The sequence below is a fragment of the Phoca vitulina genome, unplaced genomic scaffold (assembly GCF_004348235.1).
Source record: "Phoca vitulina isolate PV1807 unplaced genomic scaffold, GSC_HSeal_1.0 scaffold12, whole genome shotgun sequence".
Classification (NCBI taxonomy): domain Eukaryota; kingdom Metazoa; phylum Chordata; class Mammalia; order Carnivora; family Phocidae; genus Phoca; species Phoca vitulina.
The window spans coordinates 22,655,224-22,676,352 of NW_022589715.1; the positions used below are offsets into that span (position 1 = coordinate 22,655,224).

Consider the following 21,129-nt stretch of genomic DNA (forward strand, 5'->3'; position numbering starts at 1 on the left):
CCTGACCCCCTCCACACCCACCCAGCACACCGTGTCCCCTCTGTGACTATTCACACACATAGACCTCTTAAACCCAAGCTGACTTTAATGAGAATAAACTTTTCTTAAAATCTAGGTCTCTGGCAAAGAACAATGCAGGGGTGAGGATCCAGGCACAGTCCGGCATCACCCTAGAGCCTCCATGCAGGCCCCTCAAACTGCACCAACTCAAACCAAGCACCCCTTTTCATAGACCTGGTCTGACAGCTGTCCATTCCTTTGGGGAGGATGACTTGGGGGTGCTGGTCTCTCCCAGGTCCCATCCCTCACCCCTGCCATCTGTCCCACTTCCAGGACTTCTTGAGATTGATCACCCTTCCCTTGACTCCCCTGATCCCTCCCAGGTCCCCTGGGCTGGCTTACACAGGACTCTCCAGCCCTCTGGTTCCTGCAGGTTCTAATAGATTTCTTTGATCCCGGTACCACCTCCCCGTGGTGGCCCTATCAGCAACCCCAGCCTTGCCCTACCTCTCATGTGGAGCCCTCGGACTTGACCCCGGTCCTGTCAGCCCCTGCTCTAGACAGCTCACAGTCCCAGCTCCCTGAGGCACTGCTCTTCTGGACCTGGCTGTACAGGGCAGTGTCTGAGCTGTGGCCTTTGCTGCCACCACCAGTTGCAGCTCTGGGTTCAGGGAAGGCCAAGCCCCGGGGCTTGGGAGCTGGAAGGGGCTTTGTGCTCCGAGGAGGTGGCACAGCATAATCATCAGTGGCAGGGTTGTAGGGGAGCTCATAGCCCTCCTCCTTCACCCGAGCCTGGCACCACCAGGCATCCTTGGGCTCCTGAGGCAGGTCGTAAAGGCCCCGGAGAGCAGCTGGGGCCAGGCCCTCAGGTTCATCATAGATGGGGTCCTCTTTGGGGTCCGTCAGCTTGGCCTTCAGCAACTGCTGCTGCACATGCTCGTACAAGCCGCAATAAAGAGGTTTCTTGAACTGTACTCCCTCCCCTGCCCGAGCAGGGGTGCTGTCCTGGGGGTCTGAATATAGGGAATCCTGGGAAGGGCCTGGAGGAATGCGCAAGGAGTCTAAGGGTTCAGCATACAGGGTGGGAGGGCTGCCCAGGAACTCCTGAGGGCCAGGCAGGGATGCCAACTTCCCCTCTGCCACTTCTCCTTCCTGGGAATCGGCTTTGAGACTATCCTGCCCTTGACCATCCTTTCCCTGGACCTTCTGCCGGTGAATAGCAGTCTCAACCGCCTGAAAGATGTCATTCCCCTGTGCCGTCTGGAAGGTGAAGGTTCCAGGGCCTGAAGGGCAGCGGCGACCAGCCTCAAAAGAGAACATGACCTAAAGAAGGTGTGGAGGAAAACACATTACCAGGAGCCATGAAAGGAGATGAGTCCCAGGGCCTGGCCTAGTATAGAGGATCTACAAAGAAAAGACTACCTGGGGAGGGAGGTGCGGCCACGGGCTGAGCAAGGAAGGGTTATCCAGAGGACAGAGCTTCCCCTCTTTCTGTCCTGCCCCACCCCACCCACCCCACAGCTACCCCGACCCAGGAAGTCGGGGCTCCCTGACAGCCCCCCCCGCCCCCCCCGCACCTTGTCCCGGCCATAGCGGCGCAACAGAGTGTAAGGCCAGAAAAGGAGTGGCTCCAGTATCTGACTCTGGGCCCCTACGGTCAGGAGAGTCAGCCTCTCAGCCTCCACCCTCAGCACATAGGAGCCATGCAGGCCACAGCGCTCAGCGGCTTCGGTCCTCTGCACTGTTACCCAGAACTGGGATCCTGGAAGGAATACACAATTAGATTGCCAACCGCCCAGACTGCTAGGTGAGGGCGCTGGGGAGGTGGGGACAGGTTGTCCAAGCACTCACTTGGAAACTTCAGGAGCTTCCTACTTCCCCATGAGTCCCTGACCCTTTAATCACTCCCTTCCTAAGGACACCCTTCCTTTCCACCCCATCCCTGCCCAGGCTCAGGCGTCTACCTTCCCAGGTGGGGCTATACAGCGAGTTCTCCAGCATCTCCAGGGCAGAAAGCTTGGGTGGGTTCTCCGCAGGCGCCAGAGCCCAGCTTCCTTTCTGGGGTAAGGAGAGAGAGTATCGAGGACCCTGCAATTCCCTCACCGCTGTTGCCAGGGTCCGAGCCGGCCCAGGCCCTCTGCTGCTGTAACCGCCCCCACCTCGCGTCGCCTCTTGGGCCCAGTGCGTTTCGCCCCAGCCCCTCGCGGGCAGCCCCGGACGGCTCACCGGAAAGGCATTTCGGCACAGTGTTTGCACCCAGGCGGCGCTGGACGGCGCGTCCGCCGCCAACAGGTGGGAGCGCTGCGCGGTGTCCAGGCGGAAAGCTGCGGCGCCAGGCTCTGGGGGGCTCTCCACAGCCACGGGGACCACGCTCACACACTCCGCCAGACGGATCACCTTGCAGTCCAAGCGGCGCGAGCCCCCTCGGCCCCCTCCGGAGCTCGACCCCTTGTGGTCAAAGAACTCGAGCCGCGCTACGCCGTGGGGACTGGCAGGATAGAGTACCGCCCAGGTCTTCCTCCACCTCTAGGAAGAGAGAGCGAGACGCTGGGGAGGGAGCGGGCGAGCGCCGGCGCAGGCCGATTTCGGGTCTGCAGCTTCCCGGCCGGGGGCGAAGTTTCCCGAGAAGAATGCAGCTCCGTCTCCCCAGGACCAGAGAGGGCGTACCCGAGGCCAGCGGACCTTCGGAGTGTGCAATCAACTTCGCGGGAACGTCATAGGGTTCTTCAGCTCCCGGCCCGCGCTCCAACCCGCTGCCGCCCCCTCCCTCCCTCTGGGCTCTACAGCCCACTCCTAAGTCTGATGGGGTTCCGCAACCCCTGCCCCCGACTACCTTGGTACCGAAACGCTGACTTTGCAAAAAGAGCGGCCCTTCCATCACAGCTCCGTCCATGGCCCCCGGCGCTTCCTTCCGCGCTTCCTGGCCCTGCGGGCTAGGGGCGGGACCGCGCCACCGGAGGCGTTCCCGCCCCTCCTCCGGCCTCCGCGGACGGCGAAGGAGGAGCAAGGAGAGCCGCAAAAGAAAAAGGGAGGGGGTCCCCAGATAGTTGGACGGTTCACCACCTTCAGACCCCTGCCACAGCCCTGGGACGCGCACAAATGGCTCCACCAGGAGAAACCTCGAGGTTTCGGCCAGAGGGGTCTGGCGCCTGGGCTTACGGGCTGTGTAGGACGTCATATGCTCAACGTGACATCAGAGTGAAGGCCGTGACGTCACCCCGAAAAATGCCAGTGGGCACCGTGGGGCACCGGAGGGGCTCTGCGGGCCTTCATCGCCTCAGTTCCCCTGACCGGACCCGCCCCTAGCCCGGCAGGGGTCTGGCTGTTTACACTCCGCGGAGCCCGCGACATGGGGGAAGGGTTGGGGGCTGGGGGCTGGGGACTGGAAGGCTTCCCGAAGCCGGGAGCTGAGCCGCGGCCTCTCGCCGCCTCAGGGGCCGCCGCCCGGGCTGGTCCGCGGCCCCGTGGCCTCTTGCGTGTCCAGCTCCCTGACCGCAGCTGCCCGGCCTCCAACCCGCGGGAAAAGAAAGCTTCATTGAGCAGGCCGGGGGAGGGTCGGCGGTGGGGGGTGGGGGGAGGTGGAGCGGCCGCGGCCAGCTCCACGGGGGAGGGGAGGACCAAAAGGAGAAGAGGAGGGAACTGGCCAGGGAGGAATGGAAGGAGAAGGCGGAATGTGGGAGGGCGCAAGGGGACGTGGGAGGGACGAACGGAGAGGGGGGGGAGAGAGGGGGGGTCCAGTCTCCCCTGGCCGAGCACTTTTTTTGGGAAGTCCTAGGACTGATCTCCAGGACCTGGATTCTTCTCCCAGCCCCTAGAGCCCCGCTCACCCAAAGGTAGGGGAGTCACGCTGCCGCGGGAGGAAGGGGAGTTTCGGATGGAGAGGATGGTGGTGGGACCACGGAAAAGGGGTGATGCAGGATGGGGTCGAGGGGAACCAACCAACAGAGGGTTTTATCATTGTTTAAAAAAAAGAGAGACACAAGAAGAGTGGAGTGAGGAGGCACATATTTGGCGGGTGGGGGGTCTGCAGGGTGTTCCAAATAGGGCAGCGGCCAGGGCCCTAAGCCTGGAGGCTCCTCTGTGAGGCCCTACCCCTGGGCCCCCAAGCCAAAATGTCCCCAGAACAAAGCTGTCCTGTTGTGTTGTTTGTCTGAGTTGGGGAAAGCATGTTTGGGGGGCCCGTTGCTGGAGAGGGGCTGTTCTCAGTCCCAGACAGAGGGAAGGCCTTGGCTGAGGAGCTGATTGGCGCCCTGGCCTCCGGTTGCCCAGTGACAGCGATGGCAGTGTTGGCAGGAGGTTTGGACAACCCCACCCCATTCCCCCTCCCAGCTTGAGGCCCGGCCCTCCTGGGCCCCTTGACCCTGCAGGGCATGTGAGAGCCTGTGTGCTGGGTAGGGTGTGCAGGGGGTTCTCGGTGCATCCTGGTCTCTGCCGGCTCCGCTGTGGAATCTGCCCAGACAGGATTCTGGGCTTGGCTCCCAATCAGAGAACCTAAGATCTGAGGGGCTCCTAAGCCCCCTGGCCTGCTTCTCTCCACAATCAGTAGCTGTCTGTCCTCTGTCTGACTGGCTGAATGGAATCATCTAGGCTCCTGCTGCCACCCCTCCTTGGCTCCTGCCAGGCCCTCTCCCCACCTGTTGCCTGCGTCTCTCCATTGCTCTGTGCGCCGGCTCTCTCACGGTCCCCTTCTATCCGTCTTCCACATTGTCTCTCTCTGCTGTCTCTTTGTTCGCTCCCCTTTCGTTCCCACAGTTTCCCTTCCTCTCACATCCTGTCTGGGTCTCCCTCTGGCTCAGTCTCTATCTCTTTCTCTCAACCATTCTCTGCCTCTTGGTCTCTAATCACGGTCTTTTGATCTTTGGGTCTCAGAGCAGTGGGTGGGGATAATGGAGGTGATGATGACAGAGCTAGGAAAGGTCCTTGTGAGGCAGAACAGCTGATGGTGAGGAAGAGCCTCTCTATCTCTGTGTCTCTGTCTCTCTCTCCCTCTCTCTCCCCCCTCCCTAGTCTGCACCTCTCGGGCTCTGTTTCTGGTCTTATTGAGTTTGTGTTTCTTTCTCACTTAGTCCCTGGGTCTCTGGCTTTCTCTCACACGGTCTCTTGTCTCTGTCCTTTTCAGGGTTCTGTTCCTCTCCTGACCTCTCTCTGCGACCCAGGCCCGGCTTGGTCTCGCTTTCTCTCACACACTCTCTCTCTGGGGCCCCCAGGCCTTCCCTGCCATGCGACATGTCAGAACCTGCCCATGGAGCCCATGGGGGCTGCTGCTGTCCCTGCTGTGCAGCTCCTGCCTGGGGTCTCCATCCCCGGCCACGGCCCCCGAGGACAGGGCTGGCAGCCAGGGGCTGCGGTTCCGGCTGGCCGGCTTCCCCAGGAAGCCCTTCGAGGGCCGCGTGGAGATCCAGCGAGCTGGCGAGTGGGGCACCGTCTGCGATGACGACTTCACCCTTCAGGCTGCCCACGTCCTCTGCCGGGAGCTGGGCTTCACAGAGGCCACGGGCTGGACCCACAGTGCCAAATACGGCCCTGGAACAGGTGAGCAGTGCTCCATGCATGGCCTAGGTATTGCCTTAAGGCAGGGAGAGGGAACACCAGGCCAGGCGCAGGCAGCCAGGACACCAGAAACAGCCAGTGTCAAGTAGAGCCGTGGTTGACAGTCAGTTCTCAGGCCTGCATGACCTTAGGCTGGTCAGTGCCTTCTCTGAACCTCAGATGCCCTGTGTGCAAAATGACTAGGCGATCTCTAAGTGCCTTTCTTCGGCAAACGCATGATTCCACAAAGACACATGCAAGGACAGCCCTGATACAGCTGAGCCCTGTCCGAGTGAAGCACAGCTGGTTTGATGGAAAGCTGAGAGCAGATAAATGATGTCTGGATGTCCCCAACCAGAAGGGATCACAGATACCGCAGCTGACAAAATCGGATTATAGGCAAGAGCGGAAACCAACAAGCTGGAACTAAGTTTTCTTAGAACTAAGCTTTCTGACTAAGCTTTCTTGGAACTCACAAGTATAAACTCTTAGGACAAGAATGAATGTGGGTAGTAGGGGCTTAGGAGGAATTCTGAGACCTGAAAGTGCTTACATTGTATGAGCCCACAGAAGGATTGCCGGACAGAAGCCAGTGCAGTCTGCAGCGCATCCCCCACTCCCCACTGGCTGGACCACTTCTGGAATAAAGTGTCCCTTGTAGGTGCCACATTTAAGAGAGACAGTAGAAAATGGAAATGCTTTCAGAGGAGAGCTGCCCAGATGTGAAAGATTGGAAGCCAAGTTTCAAGAGGGAATAGCTGAAGAAACCAGGGGTGTTTGGTATGAAAAGAAAAAGCTTTGGATAGCATTTACCTGAAGGTTGTCTTCAAATATGAGGACAGTCATTTGGCTGAGGGAGTTTTCTGGATGGCAGCAAAGGACTGAATCAGACCTGGTGGGGCAAAGTCATAAAGAGTCACGAGGACTTCTGTGATGGTTCCAGTGGCCTGGTGGGGCAGGAAGTAGGCATCCCAGCAGAAGCTGGGTAAGTCCTGTCAGGAGGTGCATGATGGGTCCCTGCCACTGGCTGGGACAGACGAGTCACATTGGGTGGAATCCCATGTGGATTGCGTCCATCCAACTTTGAGAAGTCAGATATTCATTTCAGTGTGGTCCAGGGAGCAATGTAGCAGCACAGAAAGGGCAGGCCCATGGGAGAAAGCGAGGCTGAGGTGAAAAGATCTTAGATTTCCAAGTCTCACAAATGGCTTAAACCCCTAAGTCCCCGTGTGTTGGCTGTGTAGTCTTAGGCAAGTTACTTAACTTCTCTGAACCCCAATTTCTTTATGTAAAATGGTGGCAGATCTAAGAGTAATCATGTATATGTATACATAGCAGAGTGCCTAACACACAACAGGTACTCGATAAATTGTAGCTATCACTGAATAGGTCAGGACTGATCAGAAATTCAGTGTTGACTCTTGATTGTTTATTCACCATACCAACTTCTTGAGTTTCCCCCAGATCACCACTGACCCTCCATCAATCCTGTGCTCCCTTTAACTCCCAGGGTGTCCTGTCTCTTGCACACCCATTATCTTACCGGAAAAACGGGATCATCATGGCCAGATGCAAGGCCTGTATGCTCACTCTCCCCAAAATCCCCATCACCTCCCTCCCTCCTCCATCCTGCCTCCACAAGCCTCTCTACCCCCCATCTCTCTCTCCACAGGCCGCATCTGGCTGGACAACCTGAGCTGCAGTGGGACTGAGCAGAGTGTGACTGAATGTGCCTCCCGGGGCTGGGGGAACAGTGACTGTACCCACGATGAGGATGCTGGAGTCATCTGCAAGGACCAGCGCCTCCCCGGCTTCTCAGATTCTAATGTCATTGAGGTCTGCCATTCATACACACACACACACACACACACACATACACACACACACACACCCCACCCAGGATGACCAGGGTGGTTATATGTGGTTAGAGGGGATACTAAAAGGTAGGGGATCCCATATGCCCCACAGGCTAATTTGGGTTGGTGGGAGGCTTAGGGGGTGGGGACAAAGGATAGAGCTAGACATATTAAAGCCCAGGTTTGTTTTAGCATTGGCATTCAAGTTACGAAGCCTGGCATGAGCCTCTCCAGCTTCATCCCTGGTCCCCAGGGCATCCCTTGCTCTCCCTCCTTTCAGGTGTTCCTGCTCTCCTGGAACATCTCCCTTCCTAATCTCTCCTACTGCTTCCATACCACTTCCTCTGTGAACTGCTCCCTCATGCTGGGGCCGCCTTGGGCGCTCCTTCCCCAGCTTCCTCAGCACCCTCAATCGCCTCTCAGAGCACATGTCCTTCCTTCCACTCTCGTGGTCCAGGAGAGTCAGTTCATCACAGACAGCAGGCATGCCTCCCAGCCCTGTGGCAGCCCCTACTCGCCACGGGCTTTACAGCAAGCACATGATCAGGGGTCCGTGAGGGTGGGAGGACATGTAAAAGGCGCCACTGATTCTCTTTCCTCTGCTTGTGGTCCCATCCCAGGTAGAACAGCACCTGCAAGTGGAGGAGGTGCGACTTCGACCGGCCGTGGGGCGGGGCAGGCGGCCCCTGCCAGTGACCGAGGGACTGGTCGAAGTCAGGCTTCCCGAGGGCTGGTCGCAAGTGTGTGACAAAGGCTGGAGCGCCCAGAACAGCCACGTGGTCTGCGGGATGCTGGGCTTCCCTAGCGAAAAGAGGGTCAACACGGCCTTCTACAGGTGAAGGGATGTGGGCGCTGAGTGGAGCGGACTGGGATTGAGGGGTGCTCACTAAGGGGTGGTGTCTCGACCCCCGGGAGGGTCCGGGGCTCTGCAACAGTGGAGAAATATGGAGGCCCTTTCGAAACTGGAGAGTTGAGACATCTTCTGGGGCGGGTGTGAACTGGGGCAAGCAAAGCTCCTGCTCTCTCGGGTCCGCAGCCGGGGCGGGGCGAGTGGCGCCGGTCGCGGGTCGGTGCCCATGACGCCATCGGTTGGCAGGCAGACTCTCCGCGCCTCGGGGCGCGCGCCGAGCCTCGCGAGGCCACGCCCAGCGGCCGGCAGTCCCGGGGGCTGTTACGGTTACGGCGCCGGCGCGGCCCCCGCCGTCCGAGCTCAGGGAGCGCGCGGCCGCGCCCTGCGGAGGCGGCGCCTGGGTGTGTCCAGCGCGGGCCTGGGCGCGCGTGTCCCCGCCAGAGAGCCAATCCCCGAGGGTCGGAGGGTGCGGGGAGAGGTCGGGCCCTGCCCTCGGGAGCCCCCGGGACTCCTAGCAAGTTTTCCAGAATATCCTTCGGCCGAGACTCCCGGCCCTCTCCACCTGCCCTGGAGCCCTGGTGTACGCGCTGGCTTCCAGAGTGACGGATCACACCGGTGAACGGCTCTGTCCTTACGGCGCCTCGCTACCCTGGAGAATCTTATGCAGTCCTTTTGAGGAGTTTAGAAATCTTTACAGTCTCTCTGTAATCTACTACGCAGGATAAAGTGCTAATTTGTTTTCAGCTCTTCCTTAGTTGAGTTTTGCAGAAAGACCTCTTGACATCCAGGTGAGCTTCCATTGGGCACACAACTTCAGATATGGTCCGATCAGGGCAGGGTGCAGTAGAAATGCTCAACTTTGGGTAGAGCATGCCCAGACTTGGTATTGACTTTCTGTTGAGGAAACACCCCACTGTTCATATTGAACTGGTAATCATCTAAGACCAATTTAGATCTTCCCTTATCCTTGATACTAATAGAAAAGCCTATTTGAACCTAAATCTATGTTGAGTTTACCCTATTAAATTAGTTGGATACATCATTTAAAAACCATTAAAAAGCCACCATGAACCCATGAGATTATCCTGAATCTTGACATTATTTTCCATTTGTCATCCCTCCCAGCTTCCTCTGGAGGATATACATGATAGCTATGCCTTCTGCCTTCATCACAGCGAAATGTTCAAAACCAAAGTCTAACTCTTCCTTACTCATCAAGTCTTTACTCATTAGTTGTGAAATGTTTTTTCCATTAATTGGAAACAGACTGAACACTACGATGACGTAGCCAACATTTCACCATTTTATCTATAATGAAATCATGGGAGATTTTGTTAATCTCCCTTAAAATCCAGATATATTATGTTCATAGCCATTCTCCAGTCTTCCAATTTAGTAATCTTATCAAAAAATGAAATCATGGTGGTTTGAGCTAATTTTTACTGAAATCCTTCTAGGTCTCTAAGGATCTCCATATATTTTCCTCACTGTTCACAAACTTTCCATTTAATAATGTATTCTAGAATATTATTCTTTAGATTAAGGAATCATTTTTCTTCTTTTTGAAAGTCAATACATTATCCAACCTCTAGTCTTCTCCACACTTGCTCTGATTTTCCTTGCCTTGGCTCTCGGCACATCTGAAAGTTCTTTCAGCCCCAAGGAATATACTTTATCTGGTCTAGAGACTCAAACTGTTTTAAAACAGCTGTGTGCTGTGCTCCTTTACTGCTATCTGTCTTCGGTTATATTTCTTTCTCTGTGCTGTTCTTTACCTTCCCTAACCCAAACATCAGGTTCTGAAAGATTCGTACAATTTAAAAAGCAGAGATTTCAGTGACGAGGCTAGCGTGAACAAAGGGGAAGAGACCCATTCGTCCAGTATTTATTTATTAGTGTCTACGGTGTGCCAGGGACTGTTGAAGACACTGGGGATTCAACAGTAGGCAAAAGAGACAAAAATCCCTGATCTCATGGACTAGGGAAGAACTGGAAAATAGTAAAATTTTAAAATGCAAGGATGGCAAAGCGTGTAATCAATAAAAATAAGGCAGGGAAAGAGTTAGGAAGTCGAAGTAGGATTGCAGTTTTAGATAAAGCGGTCAGAGAAGGCCTCTTTGAAAAGGCATCATTTGAGAAAAGATTTAAGGGAGGTGAGGGCACAAACTGTGTAGAAATCTAGCCAAGCATTTACAGGAAGAGGGATCATAAAAGATCCTAGGGGGCAGGGGAGGGGTAGAGGGAGGGAGAAGGCACTCTTGTCACGCTCCTGGAGGCCACTGGGGCTGCAGCTGAGGCAACAAGAGAGAAAATGACAGAAAGGTGATATATAGGAGGAGATCGGGAAAGAATGGGGAGCCTGATCACGTAGGGACATTTGAGAGACTGGTTTGTTCTCTGTGTGAGATAAGGTTTTGAACAGAGGTGTGACATCTGACTTCCATTTTTAAAGTATTATTTTGGCTGTTTTAAAAATAGACTGTAAGGGATGCAGTAGAGTCAAGGAGGCAGAGAAATTAGTTAGGAGGTTATTGTCTCCTGAAAGCCAAGTAAAGAAAGTGAGAGGTGATGGTGACCAGTGAGAGTGGTGAAAAATCACATTCTGTGTATGGCTGAAGGTAGAGCCAACAGGATTTGCAGATGGATTTAATGTGGTATGAGAGAAGGAGAGGAATTAAGGTTCATTTCAAGGTTTTAAGCCTGAGCTAAGTATGGAGTTGGCCTTTTCTGATAAGGAAGACAGTGGGTGGAACACATTCTGTGTGAGGAGGGGATGGGGGACACTGAATATTAAAACTTGGTTTTGGACCTGTTAAATTTGAGGTTCTCTAAGACATTGAAATGGTGAGGCTGAGTAGGCAATTGGGTATATGACTCTAGAGTTCAGTTGAATAAAAGTATTACAAGCCCTGAAACTGGACAATGTCACCAAGGGAGTGAGTGTAAACAGGAAAAGAGGGGTCCAAGGACTGAACTGAGAGCTTAAATGTTATGAGGTCAGGAAGATAAAGTGAACACGCAAACAGTGAAGTGAGGTAGAAAGAAAACCAAGGGACTGTGGTGGCCTGTAAGCCAAGTAACGGGCTTCAAGGAGGAGAGGGAGAGAGTGATCACCTGACTCAGTGCTGCTGGTGGGTCTAAAAGAACAAGGACTGAGAAACAAAAGCTGGATTTAGCAAAATGGAGTCATTGCTGACCCAGACAGAGATGACAGTGACTAGGATATTTTTCAAAAGATGGTTGACTAGAGTAGAAGGTTGTGCTGAAAAATAATGGAAGGAAGATCTGAATTACTTAAGAGCCAGAAAATGGAACGCTTTTCATGCCAGATTAGACAGTTTCATCTTTATCTTATGACAAAATTAAAAATAAAAGTATTTGTATGGGACACTGATAAATTAAGACCAGTGTTGTTAAAGTGTACCCAATAGTAGTGAATTGGAGAGAGGAGGTTCTAGATGCAGTAAGGCTAGTTAGGAGTTTGTCATAAAGTTGAAGCTGATTCGGAGGGTGACAACCAAGAGGGAGGGGGATGAACAGCTGTAGGATGACTGGTAAAAGAAAATAAGAGAAGACATACAGGAAATGACCCTGAAGCTGCTGGAAAGAAGGATGGTGTGTGCCATCAGGCACCTCTGGGCTTCAAGGTAATATGCACTAGCTTTCCAAGTGAGCCATCCTCGGCAAGTTTGAAACCCAGCAGTTATCCCTAGGTATGCATGGTCTGAAGTAACTTGCAGAGATCAGGAGTATCTGTGTAGATATTGCAATCTGTTACTGAATCTGGGATATGAAGGCTGGAGAAGGACACATACTAAGAAGAGAGATCATCTGTAGTGAGGAAAGGGGTTACAGTAGTCCTGGGAGATTCTGTGATGGGGATATGATCTAGATTTCCTTTCACAGGTCACATCAGACAAAGGGAGCATTCTCACAGGTAATACCATCATAAAGGATAGGCAAGGTCATTACGAAGAACTCCACCTTCCTTAGAGAAAGAAGATACATCGGCTAGCTTTTAGAGGAAACCAGTAAGATTTTGGGAATGATAAAATCAGAACATGATGCATTTATCATTTTTCCACTTGGTTTTATAGTCTGCCCTAGAACACGTGAAAGTTGTAGAATTTTAGAAGAGGAAAAGAATGTAAAGATAATTGAATCATTTACTGTCCTTTTGCAGGCAAAGAAATTGAGGTTCTAAGAGCTCAGGGGCTGAAAGCTATTTATTGAACTCCTGCTATTTGAAAAGCACTGTGCAAGGTGCTGAGAACACAGAGGTGATGAGAGATCACGGAAGACCTGACAGGCTACTACGTTAAGGATTTGGGTCTTTATAATAAAAGCCCTGGGAAACAAGTGAAGTGTTTTCATAAGGAGGGCTGTAAGAGGCCATGATGAGGTTTGGGGCTCCAAAAAATCACTCTGACAGCATTTCTGAGAATGGTTTGGAGAAGAACAAGAGTGGATGGACTGGAGACGTGTTTAGGAAGTAACACTGACAGGACTTGGTTATGGACTGACTTTGGGAGTCAAGAAGAGAAGGTTAACTCTTAGGTTTCTGGAGTGGATTTTACTGAAAGAATTGTGGTTTATTTTTTGGACCTACATTACATTTTAGAAAACTCTGAGACATCTAAGTAGAAACATCAAGAAGGCAATGGAATATACAAGGTTAGGTGTAAATGAGAACGTATAAAGAGAGGATATGGAATGATAGAATGCCTCAGACAGGACTCCAAAAATTTAAGTGACTATCTAGAGGAGGAGCCTGTGAAGAAGGCCAAGAGAGAGCAACCAGAATTAGGAATCAAACCAGACTAGTAGTGTTGGGACAGCCAAGGAAGGAGAGAAGATGAGAACAGCAGTGTCAGATGCTACTGAGAGGTAAATAAGATGAAGATTGAAACTGTCTCTAGATTTATTATCGCAGAGTGATGGGGAAAACCAGAAAAGAGCAGGTTAAGGAATGAGTGGTAAGAGAGAGAATATAGAAGTGGAGCGTTGACAACTCTTGACAGTGTTTTCTATGAAGAAGCGGGGAGATATGGGGTGGAGGCTGTGTGGGGGAGGTGTAGGGGAGATCTGAACATGTTTAAAATGATTCAGTTGAGGAGAGATTGTATGTGACTTCTCAACTGAGGAGAAGAAAAGATCCTAAGGGATGGAATTCAGAAACATTGGGGGGAGTGGCCTTAGAGACGAGAGATAGAATGAGAAGAGGGTGCACAGATGTAGGTACATTTTGATGGTTGAAGAAACAAATGATAGGAGGAAACGAGCACATTTGTGAATGAACGAGTGTAAATAAAGACAGATATCAGTACTGGTCCTAAACAAGCACCAGGTTCTTAATATAATCTATATTGTACCTTATATATAACTAGGTATGCCATATGATATTTTCTGAGTACTTGTTGGAGGATCAAGATAATCTTGAAAGAAAACACAAAATATATTTCATTTTAGACAGATCTGAGAAAAAGACATTTGGAGAAAAAGTTTCACACTATACTTGTATGATGAGAGGTTCTAACTCTTAGTAATGTCTCAGGAAAGGGACCTGAGAGTTATTGTACACTCTTTTCTAGGAATGTTGGACATATTGGATATTTTGATAAAAAGACCAACTAAATACATCCTCAGGAAGAAGCCAGGGCAGGAAATACCAAGCAACTGCAGTGCTCTTTCAAATCTACATATTAACATCCTAGTACATCTGCACACAGTATATTATGTCCAGATAGGACTCCTCAAGAGAAAACAGCAGAGTAAGAACATGTTTAAAGAAGGGATAAGTACAATGATAACAGGGAGTCCCATAAATTTATAAGAACAGACAGGCAAAACCTGCATTCATCTGTACGTAGTTGGACAGGACAGAGAGGGAGCAAAATTAAAGTCTTTGAAATCAAAGGGAGAAGGAGAGGAGAAACAGACCCAGTTTCCAGACATTAGACTTAAGGCAACCTCTTGAAGAAGAAAATAGGTCAAATATTTAGGCCAATTAAAAAGAAATAAAGTTTTAGAACTTATTTCTCTGGAAGTAAGTCTGGGAGCTGAACTTGGTTTGTGAATGACTAAAGCATATGGGATTTAATTTAGGCAGGAAGGATGGTGGCATCCTAACCCACCTGGCCTCATGTTCCCCAGTCAAACCAAGTTAACATCCTTGGACATCCAGCCTTGGTCCTGGTCCACAGGCCTCAAACCTGGAAATGCCAGAAGTCAGAGAGAATCCAAGAATAAAAGACAGTCAGCCTCCCTATAACCAGGCCAGTTCTCTCTCCTTGCCTGGTCATTCTGACAATCTTAACAGTCCTAACACCTTCCTACTTATACCCTTCCTCATAGCCCTCCCCTCGGGTTTAGATCAACCCTGATATTGACCCTAGTCCCATTACCCCTCTGCCCCAGCCTAATTTCTGTGGATGCTGGTATAGGGGCGCTATCAGCCTGAGTCCAGGTGCCTCACTGCTGCTCATCACCCTGGTCATGGGCATGTGAAGCCAAACAGCTGTGAAGGGTTGAGTCTTGGGAGTATCTCATGTTATAACATCCTGCTGACTTTCCAACTTCCCTGTTGGAAAAGAAATTTGCCCTTGGCCCCAGCTGCACCAGCCTTTCCCACTTGGTTCTAGACTGATCTTGACTCTTCTATTGTCTTATCCTCACAGAAAGTTGAGGAAGCGAGCGGCCAAAGCCTCGGCCCGACACCCCAAGCCCCTTGGAAGGTAATGGGGCAAGAGCCCCGGGACCTCCTGCTCGCCCCTGTGGCCCGAGGAGGTGGATGGATGGAAGGCAGCCTATCCATGTCCATCCCAGAACCCAAGCTAACGAATTAGGGATGTAACTGCAAATGGCCATTCCTGGGGATGGGGAGGCAGGCATGGGGATGGGCAAGCTTTGATCTTAGGGTGCCCAGGGAGGAAATAATGTAGGCACGGCTGAGGAGAAGCCTCCTCCTCCTTATACTTCCCCCAAATAGCTTAGACTCCAGCCTCAGCCGCCTGCATGCTTCCTACCCCCTACTCTTCACCTGCCCCCCAGTTCACCCACATTCCCCTTCTCTCTGCTCCCTTTCCCTCTTGTCCCCTCTCCCCTCACCCCCTGGACTGACTAGATTTCTCATCACTGTTGTGGAATCCAGAGAGCAACCTGAGTTCCTAAAATGGAGTTCAGTGGTGTGCAGCAGTCAGTAGGGGTGGAAAATCTGGCCCCCTTCACTTTACTCCTTCCCACACTCTGCATAAAGTGTCCTTCCTGGGCCACGTACCTAACCACTACCTCCACTAACTTCTTTCTCCTTTTTTCAGACCAATCACCAAGTTTAAAGTCAAACCCAAACCCCGAGTGGGCAGGGGATCAATCAAGAGGTAAATGAAGTTCAGGCTGGGTGTGAGGAGAGGGAGAGCGCAGTGATGATGAGTCAGGGCAATGGGGCTGTGGCCAGGAAGGGGTCCAGGACGCCCCCACCAAGACGTGGCAGAGCAGCAGTAACTGTTACAAACCACCTTCCAGATGAGTTACTGAAACATAAAGTGATGCTGGCCCTTATGTTGGTTTCTGGGGAACTATGCTTGTCACAGGATTTTTGCAAGTCCCTTCTTCCACATGCTTATTTATCTTCCCCCAGTGAATTCTAGCAGATCCTCTGGCACTTTTGTCCTTCAGAAGCCACACTTGCCTCTCCCTCAAGAAGTTCAGTTTGCCTAAGGGATCCATGTTCCCCACTTACCTTTATTTGATCAATTTTTTAAAAATAATACGTGCTACCAGCTTGGAGGTGAGACTCAGGGTCCCCTCTGAAACCTTTGCCAGGGATGGGTTCAGATTATAGTCCGTGTGTCTCTGGCCCAGTTGACACAATGAGGCTCCCCATTCCCCAATTTTCTCATGGGTTCCCTCAGAATTCAAGGGAGTGGAAAGCTTCCACCCCAGCGATTACCTCTCACTAGGCTTCCAAAGGCCATTTGCATGTGAGAAGTCTCCCCAATAGCTTCTTCAGCAGTGGCTGAAGACGAAGAAAATCCATCCCTTTCTTCCGTCCCCTCCTCTGTTCTGCACATTCTAGGATCACCCAGTGGTCCCCTGGTGGCCCTCCTTCCCCAGCTCCTCCTTCTGGTGGCTTCAAAGGAGCTCGGAATTTGGGGGTGTTCTTGTAGTGCCTTCTAGCTAAGGGTCATCTGTGCCCAACATGGCCATGCTCTGGTCTTCCCTGAACCCCAAACTCAACTGCACACTGCTGTTTTTACTGTGTTCCTTGTGGAGAAAGGGGAGGAGAAAGTTTAAAAGAGCAATCTCTTTTTCCTGTGATGGCCTCTTTGACTTTTATTTTCAGCCACACAGGACTTTGGGAGAGTACCTGATCTGTCTGAGCTTCAGAATCCACTGATCCTGAGCCTCCAAAGGTATTCTGTAGAGTCTCCAGGCTTCCTTTGTCTGTTGTATTTATAAACTTCTCCTCTTCTCTGTGTCCTCTAGCCAGTGACTTCAAGTCGTCAGAACTCTTCCTTCCTCTGACATCAAGCGATGGGCACGTTACTACAATAACTCATTGCCAAGCCAGCCTCGCAGGCTCACTTCACCAATACGAGCCCTTCTCCCGGGACACTGCTCTCATCGCGTGCCCCACTGCCATCTCTCACTCTGTTAGTGTCAGTAAACAAGCCCCCTCGATCTCACAAGTCATCTCTCCTAAGTGCTTCCAAGTTTTAACGTCTCTAGTTTAGTCTCATTTTCGTGCTTGGGTGGCTACGGAACATTCTGTTACATTTAAATCGCAGAAACATGGACTACCTTATTAAAGCTCAGCTCAGGTCTGGAGAGATCTCTACCATTCCATTCTGTTGTGCGTATTCACTCCCCTCTGGCCATGTGGTCTCTAACTTGTGTCTGTCTTACATTTCTACATCTTCATTCCCACATGTGCCAGCCCAGTCCTTCCCTGTGTCCACATTCTGGTATATTCTTCTCATAACTACCCATCACATTCTGGCCTGGAAGACTCTCTGGCCTCAGAGAAGCCATGTAGACCCAAGACTGACTCACTCCTTTACATCCTGACCCCGATTCAGACCTCAGCCTCCGCGTAATAGCAGGCTGTGCACCCCCCGCTGGCTCTTCAGGCTTCCTGTTTGTGTCAGCCACTCCTTCCTGCCCATCTCTTTCAGCCGGGCAGTCCTGGCTTGCCCCCCTCTCTCTGCACAGCAGTCTCAACCCCAGCCTCCGTTAGGGCCAGCAGCCTGAAACCATTTGGAGCAAGGTTTCTGTCAGGCAAGTCAAGACTAGCTGTCCTGCCCAGAGAGGTCTCGGCTGCAGGTCCCCCCCAAATCCTCCTGTCTGGGTAATCTGGGCTTTTTCAGCCTGGAAACTTGCCCGTTCCCTTTGTTTCTATGGAGGGAAATGCAGCAGAGAAGAGGGGAAGAAGAAGGGATAAAATGGTCCCGAAAGGTTGGGGGTGGTGGAGGCATGGAGGGGAGGAGGGTTGTGGGCAAAGAGGTAGGAGCATTGTTTTACCCTACTGCACCCCACTCCTGTCCCCCCAGGCTGCTGGCCCAGCGGCAGCAACACTCCTTTGGTCTGCATGGGGTGGCGTGCGTGGGCACCGAGGCCCACCTCTCCCTCTGCTCCTTGGAGTTCTATCGTGCCAATGACACCACCAGGTGCCCTGGGGGGGCCCCTGCGGTGGTGAGCTGTGTGCCAGGCCCTCTCTACGCAGCGTCCAGTGGCCAGAAGAAGCAACAACAGTCAAAGCCTCAGGGGGAGGTGTGTGAGACAGTGACTATAACCTTCCCCACCCCAGGTGGAGAACCCCATAGCCTAGCCACCCCCTGACTAAGCACAGCCCTGACCTTTGAGGATAGAGAGGAACCTCTCTCCAGGGGGTGGGCCACAGACCTGAGACCACCCCCTCCCTCCCACCAGAATCTCATTCATCTCCCAGGTCTACTTAGCCCTCTGTGCTGATGTTTCCATTCACTGCTTTTGGGCACATCTCTCTCCTCTATAGACCCGAGTGCGTCTAAAGGGTGGGGCCCACCCTGGAGAGGGCCGGGTGGAAGTCCTGAAGGCCAGCACGTGGGGCACAGTCTGTGACCGCAAGTGGGACCTGCAGGCAGCCAGCGTGGTGTGTCGGGAGCTGGGCTTCGGGAGTGCTCGAGAGGCTCTGAGTGGTGCCCGCATGGGGCAGGGTGAGGGGGATGAAGATGGGAGGAAGAGGGAAGGAGAAGGTACACACTCTCCTGGGGGGTACATTCCTTGGGAAGGAGACCCCGAGGCAGACAGTGAAGGTCCAGTTATAACCTCCTGGTCTTTGGCCTCTCACCCTAGGCATGGGTGCCATCCACTTAAGTGAAGTTCGATGCTCTGGACAGGAACCCTCCCTCTGGAAGTGCCCCCACAAGAATATCACAGCCGAGGACTGTTCCCATAGCCAGGATGCTGGAGTCCGATGCAACCTGCCCTACACTGGGGTAGAGACCAAGGTCAGTTTTCTTTCCAGTTCAGTTCAGGGATCTTGCATCCTCTCCAGCCCTGGTCATGATGTGCAGCCTGACAGCTTCCCAGCCCACTGTCCCAGGCCCCCACCATCCGGCAGCTCCCACCCAGTGCCCCCACTTGCCAGCCCTTATGTGCCTCTGAATCACCCATCAGCCACACGCCTGCTGCAAAAGCTTACCCAGAACTTCCATTCTGTGTCACTACAGATCCGACTCAGTGGGGGCCGCAGCCGACATGAGGGGCGAGTGGAGGTGCAAATAGGGGGACCTGGGTCCCTTCGCTGGGGCCTCATCTGTGGGGATGACTGGGGGACACTGGAGGCCATGGTGGCCTGTAGACAACTTGGACTGGGCTATGCCAACCATGGCCTGCAGGTGAGTGGGGGAAGGGAAACCAAGGCCTTTGCCTCCAAAGCCTGTGTTTGGGGTAGAGGACTGTGGAAATGAGTCCCTTGGCCCAAGAGGCTGGATGGTGGGGCTCACAGAAACACCAACATATGTTCCCAGGAGACCTGGTACTGGGACTCAGGGAATACCACAGAGGTGGTGATGAGTGGAGTGCGCTGCACAGGGTCTGAGCTGTCCCTGGACCAATGTGCTCATCACAGCACCCACATTGCCTGCAAGAGAACAGGAACCCGCTTCACCGCTGGAGTCATCTGTTCTGAGAGTGAGTGAACCCAGGGAAGGGAGGCTCTGGGCCACCCCCTTGGAGAGAAAAAGAGAGCTGTAAGCTGGAGGGGTACTCCTTGCCTGTGAAGAACCAGCCTCTCCCCGCCACAGGGGGAGGAGAGGCACCCCCGTCTGCCCCCCGCCCCCAGCACTGACCTCCCACACTCTGTTTCCTTCCTGGGGGCAGCTGCATCAGATCTGCTGCTGCACTCGGCCCTGGTGCAGGAGACGGCCTACATCGAGGACCGGCCCCTGCACATGCTCTACTGCGCCGCCGAAGAGAACTGCCTGGCTCGCTCGGCCCGCTCGGCCAACTGGCCCTACGGCCACAGGCGTCTCCTCCGGTTCTCCTCCCAGATCCACAACCTGGGACGAGCGGACTTCAGGCCCAAGGCTGGGCGCCATTCCTGGGTGTGGCACGAGTGTCACGGGTGAGGGGGCGAGCCGAAGGGCAAGGTCACTGGAGATGGGGCAAACCCGCTGGGGGCAGGGAAGGCAACAGGGGTCCCCTTGTCCCCACAGGCACTACCACAGCATGGACATCTTCACCCACTATGATATCCTGACCCCCAATGGCACCAAGGTGGCTGAGGGCCACAAAGCTAGTTTCTGTCTAGAAGACACTGAATGTCAGGAAGGTGAGTTGGGCCTCGAACAGACGCCGGTACCTCCACCCCACAGCCTTGCCTCACACTGACATATGCCAATCCCTCTCAGATGTCTCCAAGAGGTATGAGTGTGCCAACTTTGGAGAGCAGGGCATTACTGTGGGTTGCTGGGATCTCTACCGGCATGACATCGACTGCCAGTGGATTGACATCACAGATGTGAAGCCAGGAAACTACATTCTGCAGGTGCCGGGGGCCTGAGATCCAGCTGGCAAGTGGGAGGAATGTTTGTTAAAGACACCCTTGGATTTGAGGACTGCAACTGGTTATGCTGCCTTTCTCCCACTCACAGGTGGTCATCAACCCCAATTTTGAAGTAGCAGAAAGCGACTTCACCAACAATGCAATGAAATGTAACTGCAAATACGACGGGCACCGCATCTGGGTGCACAACTGCCACATTGGTATTTGGTGGGAAGAGGAGCCCAGAGAGACTGGGGGATGGGAGGGAAAGACCTTCATTCTCGTCTGCCTAAGTTGGTTCTGTGTCTTCCCACCCACCTCTGGATCTCCCAGCCTCTCCACTTCTACCCACCCTTCCCCACAGTGGGTCTGTTTCCCCACCTAAACTGCCCATTCACCTTGTAGGCGATGCCTTCAGTGAAGAGGCCAACCGGAGGTTTGAGCGCTACCCAGGCCAGACCAGCAACCAGATCGTCTAAGGTGCTGCCACCCTCCTCCGCAAACCACCACTGGCCCCTAAGGGCGGGGGTCTGAGGCTGCCATTACCTCAGGAGCTTACCAAGGAACCCCAGATATCAGCAGGCCAGCCGCACTCATCCAGTGTGCGCTATGGAGGTGGACTGTCAAGCCGAGGTTATCGCCCTCCTTCCTAGGCCAGCTGCCGGATCTGTGGCCAAGCGTGGGGAATTTTTGCTCCCAGGCCCAGCACCGAGCCAAGCACACGACAAAGAGCAGCACCTGATTAACTGCCCAGAACAACAGACAGCAGCAGCTGGTTTTCTTGAATAGGGAGGTCAGAATGGTCAGCTCCAGTATCTCCCCTCAGTTGAGGGGGGGATACAGCTTTACCTCTAGCCTTTTTGTGGGGG

General features: G+C 53.1%; 2 protein-coding genes across 7 annotated transcripts; one reads left to right on the forward strand and one right to left on the reverse strand.

Annotated features, from left to right (window-relative positions):
- Positions 1-41: 41 nt before the first annotated feature.
- On the reverse strand, positions 42-3,344 carry DOK1 (docking protein 1). 3 transcript variants are annotated; one of them, XM_032411150.1, is made up of 5 exons: positions 2,834-3,344; positions 2,227-2,526; positions 1,965-2,058; positions 1,578-1,762; positions 42-1,323 (listed from the first exon to the last, which is right to left on the reverse strand). In XM_032411150.1, the coding sequence occupies exons 1-5, from the start codon at positions 3,176-3,178 to the stop codon at positions 511-513; spliced, it is 1,737 nt and encodes a 578-aa protein (XP_032267041.1). In that variant the 5' UTR covers positions 3,179-3,344; the 3' UTR covers positions 42-510. The 3 variants fall into 3 exon arrangements, with proteins under 3 accessions (XP_032267041.1, XP_032267042.1, XP_032267043.1); XM_032411152.1 differs by lacking the exon at positions 1,578-1,762 and having other exon boundaries at positions 1,217-1,323; XM_032411151.1 differs by lacking the exons at positions 1,578-1,762; positions 2,834-3,344 and having other exon boundaries at positions 2,227-2,319.
- Positions 3,345-3,745: 401 nt separating this feature from the next.
- LOXL3 (lysyl oxidase like 3) lies at positions 3,746-21,011 on the forward strand. Of its 4 annotated transcripts, XM_032410615.1 has the most exons (14): positions 3,746-3,833; positions 5,120-5,532; positions 7,202-7,365; positions 8,006-8,220; positions 17,784-18,003; positions 18,248-18,428; positions 18,568-18,722; positions 18,945-19,112; positions 19,245-19,407; positions 19,597-19,840; positions 19,932-20,047; positions 20,127-20,263; positions 20,370-20,481; positions 20,666-21,011. In XM_032410615.1, the coding sequence occupies exons 2-14, from the start codon at positions 5,220-5,222 to the stop codon at positions 20,737-20,739; spliced, it is 2,262 nt and encodes a 753-aa protein (XP_032266506.1). In that variant the 5' UTR covers positions 3,746-3,833; positions 5,120-5,219; the 3' UTR covers positions 20,740-21,011. The 4 variants fall into 4 exon arrangements, with proteins under 4 accessions (XP_032266506.1, XP_032266505.1, XP_032266504.1 ...); XM_032410614.1 differs by having other exon boundaries at positions 5,208-5,532; positions 20,370-20,759; XM_032410613.1 differs by lacking the exon at positions 3,746-3,833 and having other exon boundaries at positions 4,849-5,532; positions 20,370-20,759.
- The last annotated feature ends 118 nt before the right edge of the window (positions 21,012-21,129 follow it).

Excerpts from the sequence above, each read along its gene's own strand:
- DOK1 (XM_032411150.1), bottom strand. The coding sequence starts at position 3,178 with ATGACGTCCTACACAGCCCGTAAGCCCAGGCGCCAGACCCCTCTGGCC. Across the intron at positions 2,059-2,226 it reads TGTGCCGAAATGCCTTTCCG|AAAGGAAGCTGGGCTCTGGC; the intron begins GTGAGCCGTCCG and ends TCCTTACCCCAG. Across the intron at positions 1,763-1,964 it reads GTATAGCCCCACCTGGGAAG|GATCCCAGTTCTGGGTAACA; the intron begins GTAGACGCCTGA and ends TATTCCTTCCAG.
- LOXL3 (XM_032410614.1), top strand. The coding sequence starts at position 5,220 with ATGCGACATGTCAGAACCTGCCCATGGAGCCCATGGGGGCTGCTGCTG. Across the intron at positions 7,366-8,005 it reads CAGATTCTAATGTCATTGAG|GTAGAACAGCACCTGCAAGT; the intron begins GTCTGCCATTCA and ends GTCCCATCCCAG. Across the intron at positions 19,841-19,931 it reads GTGTGGCACGAGTGTCACGG|GCACTACCACAGCATGGACA; the intron begins GTGAGGGGGCGA and ends TTGTCCCCACAG.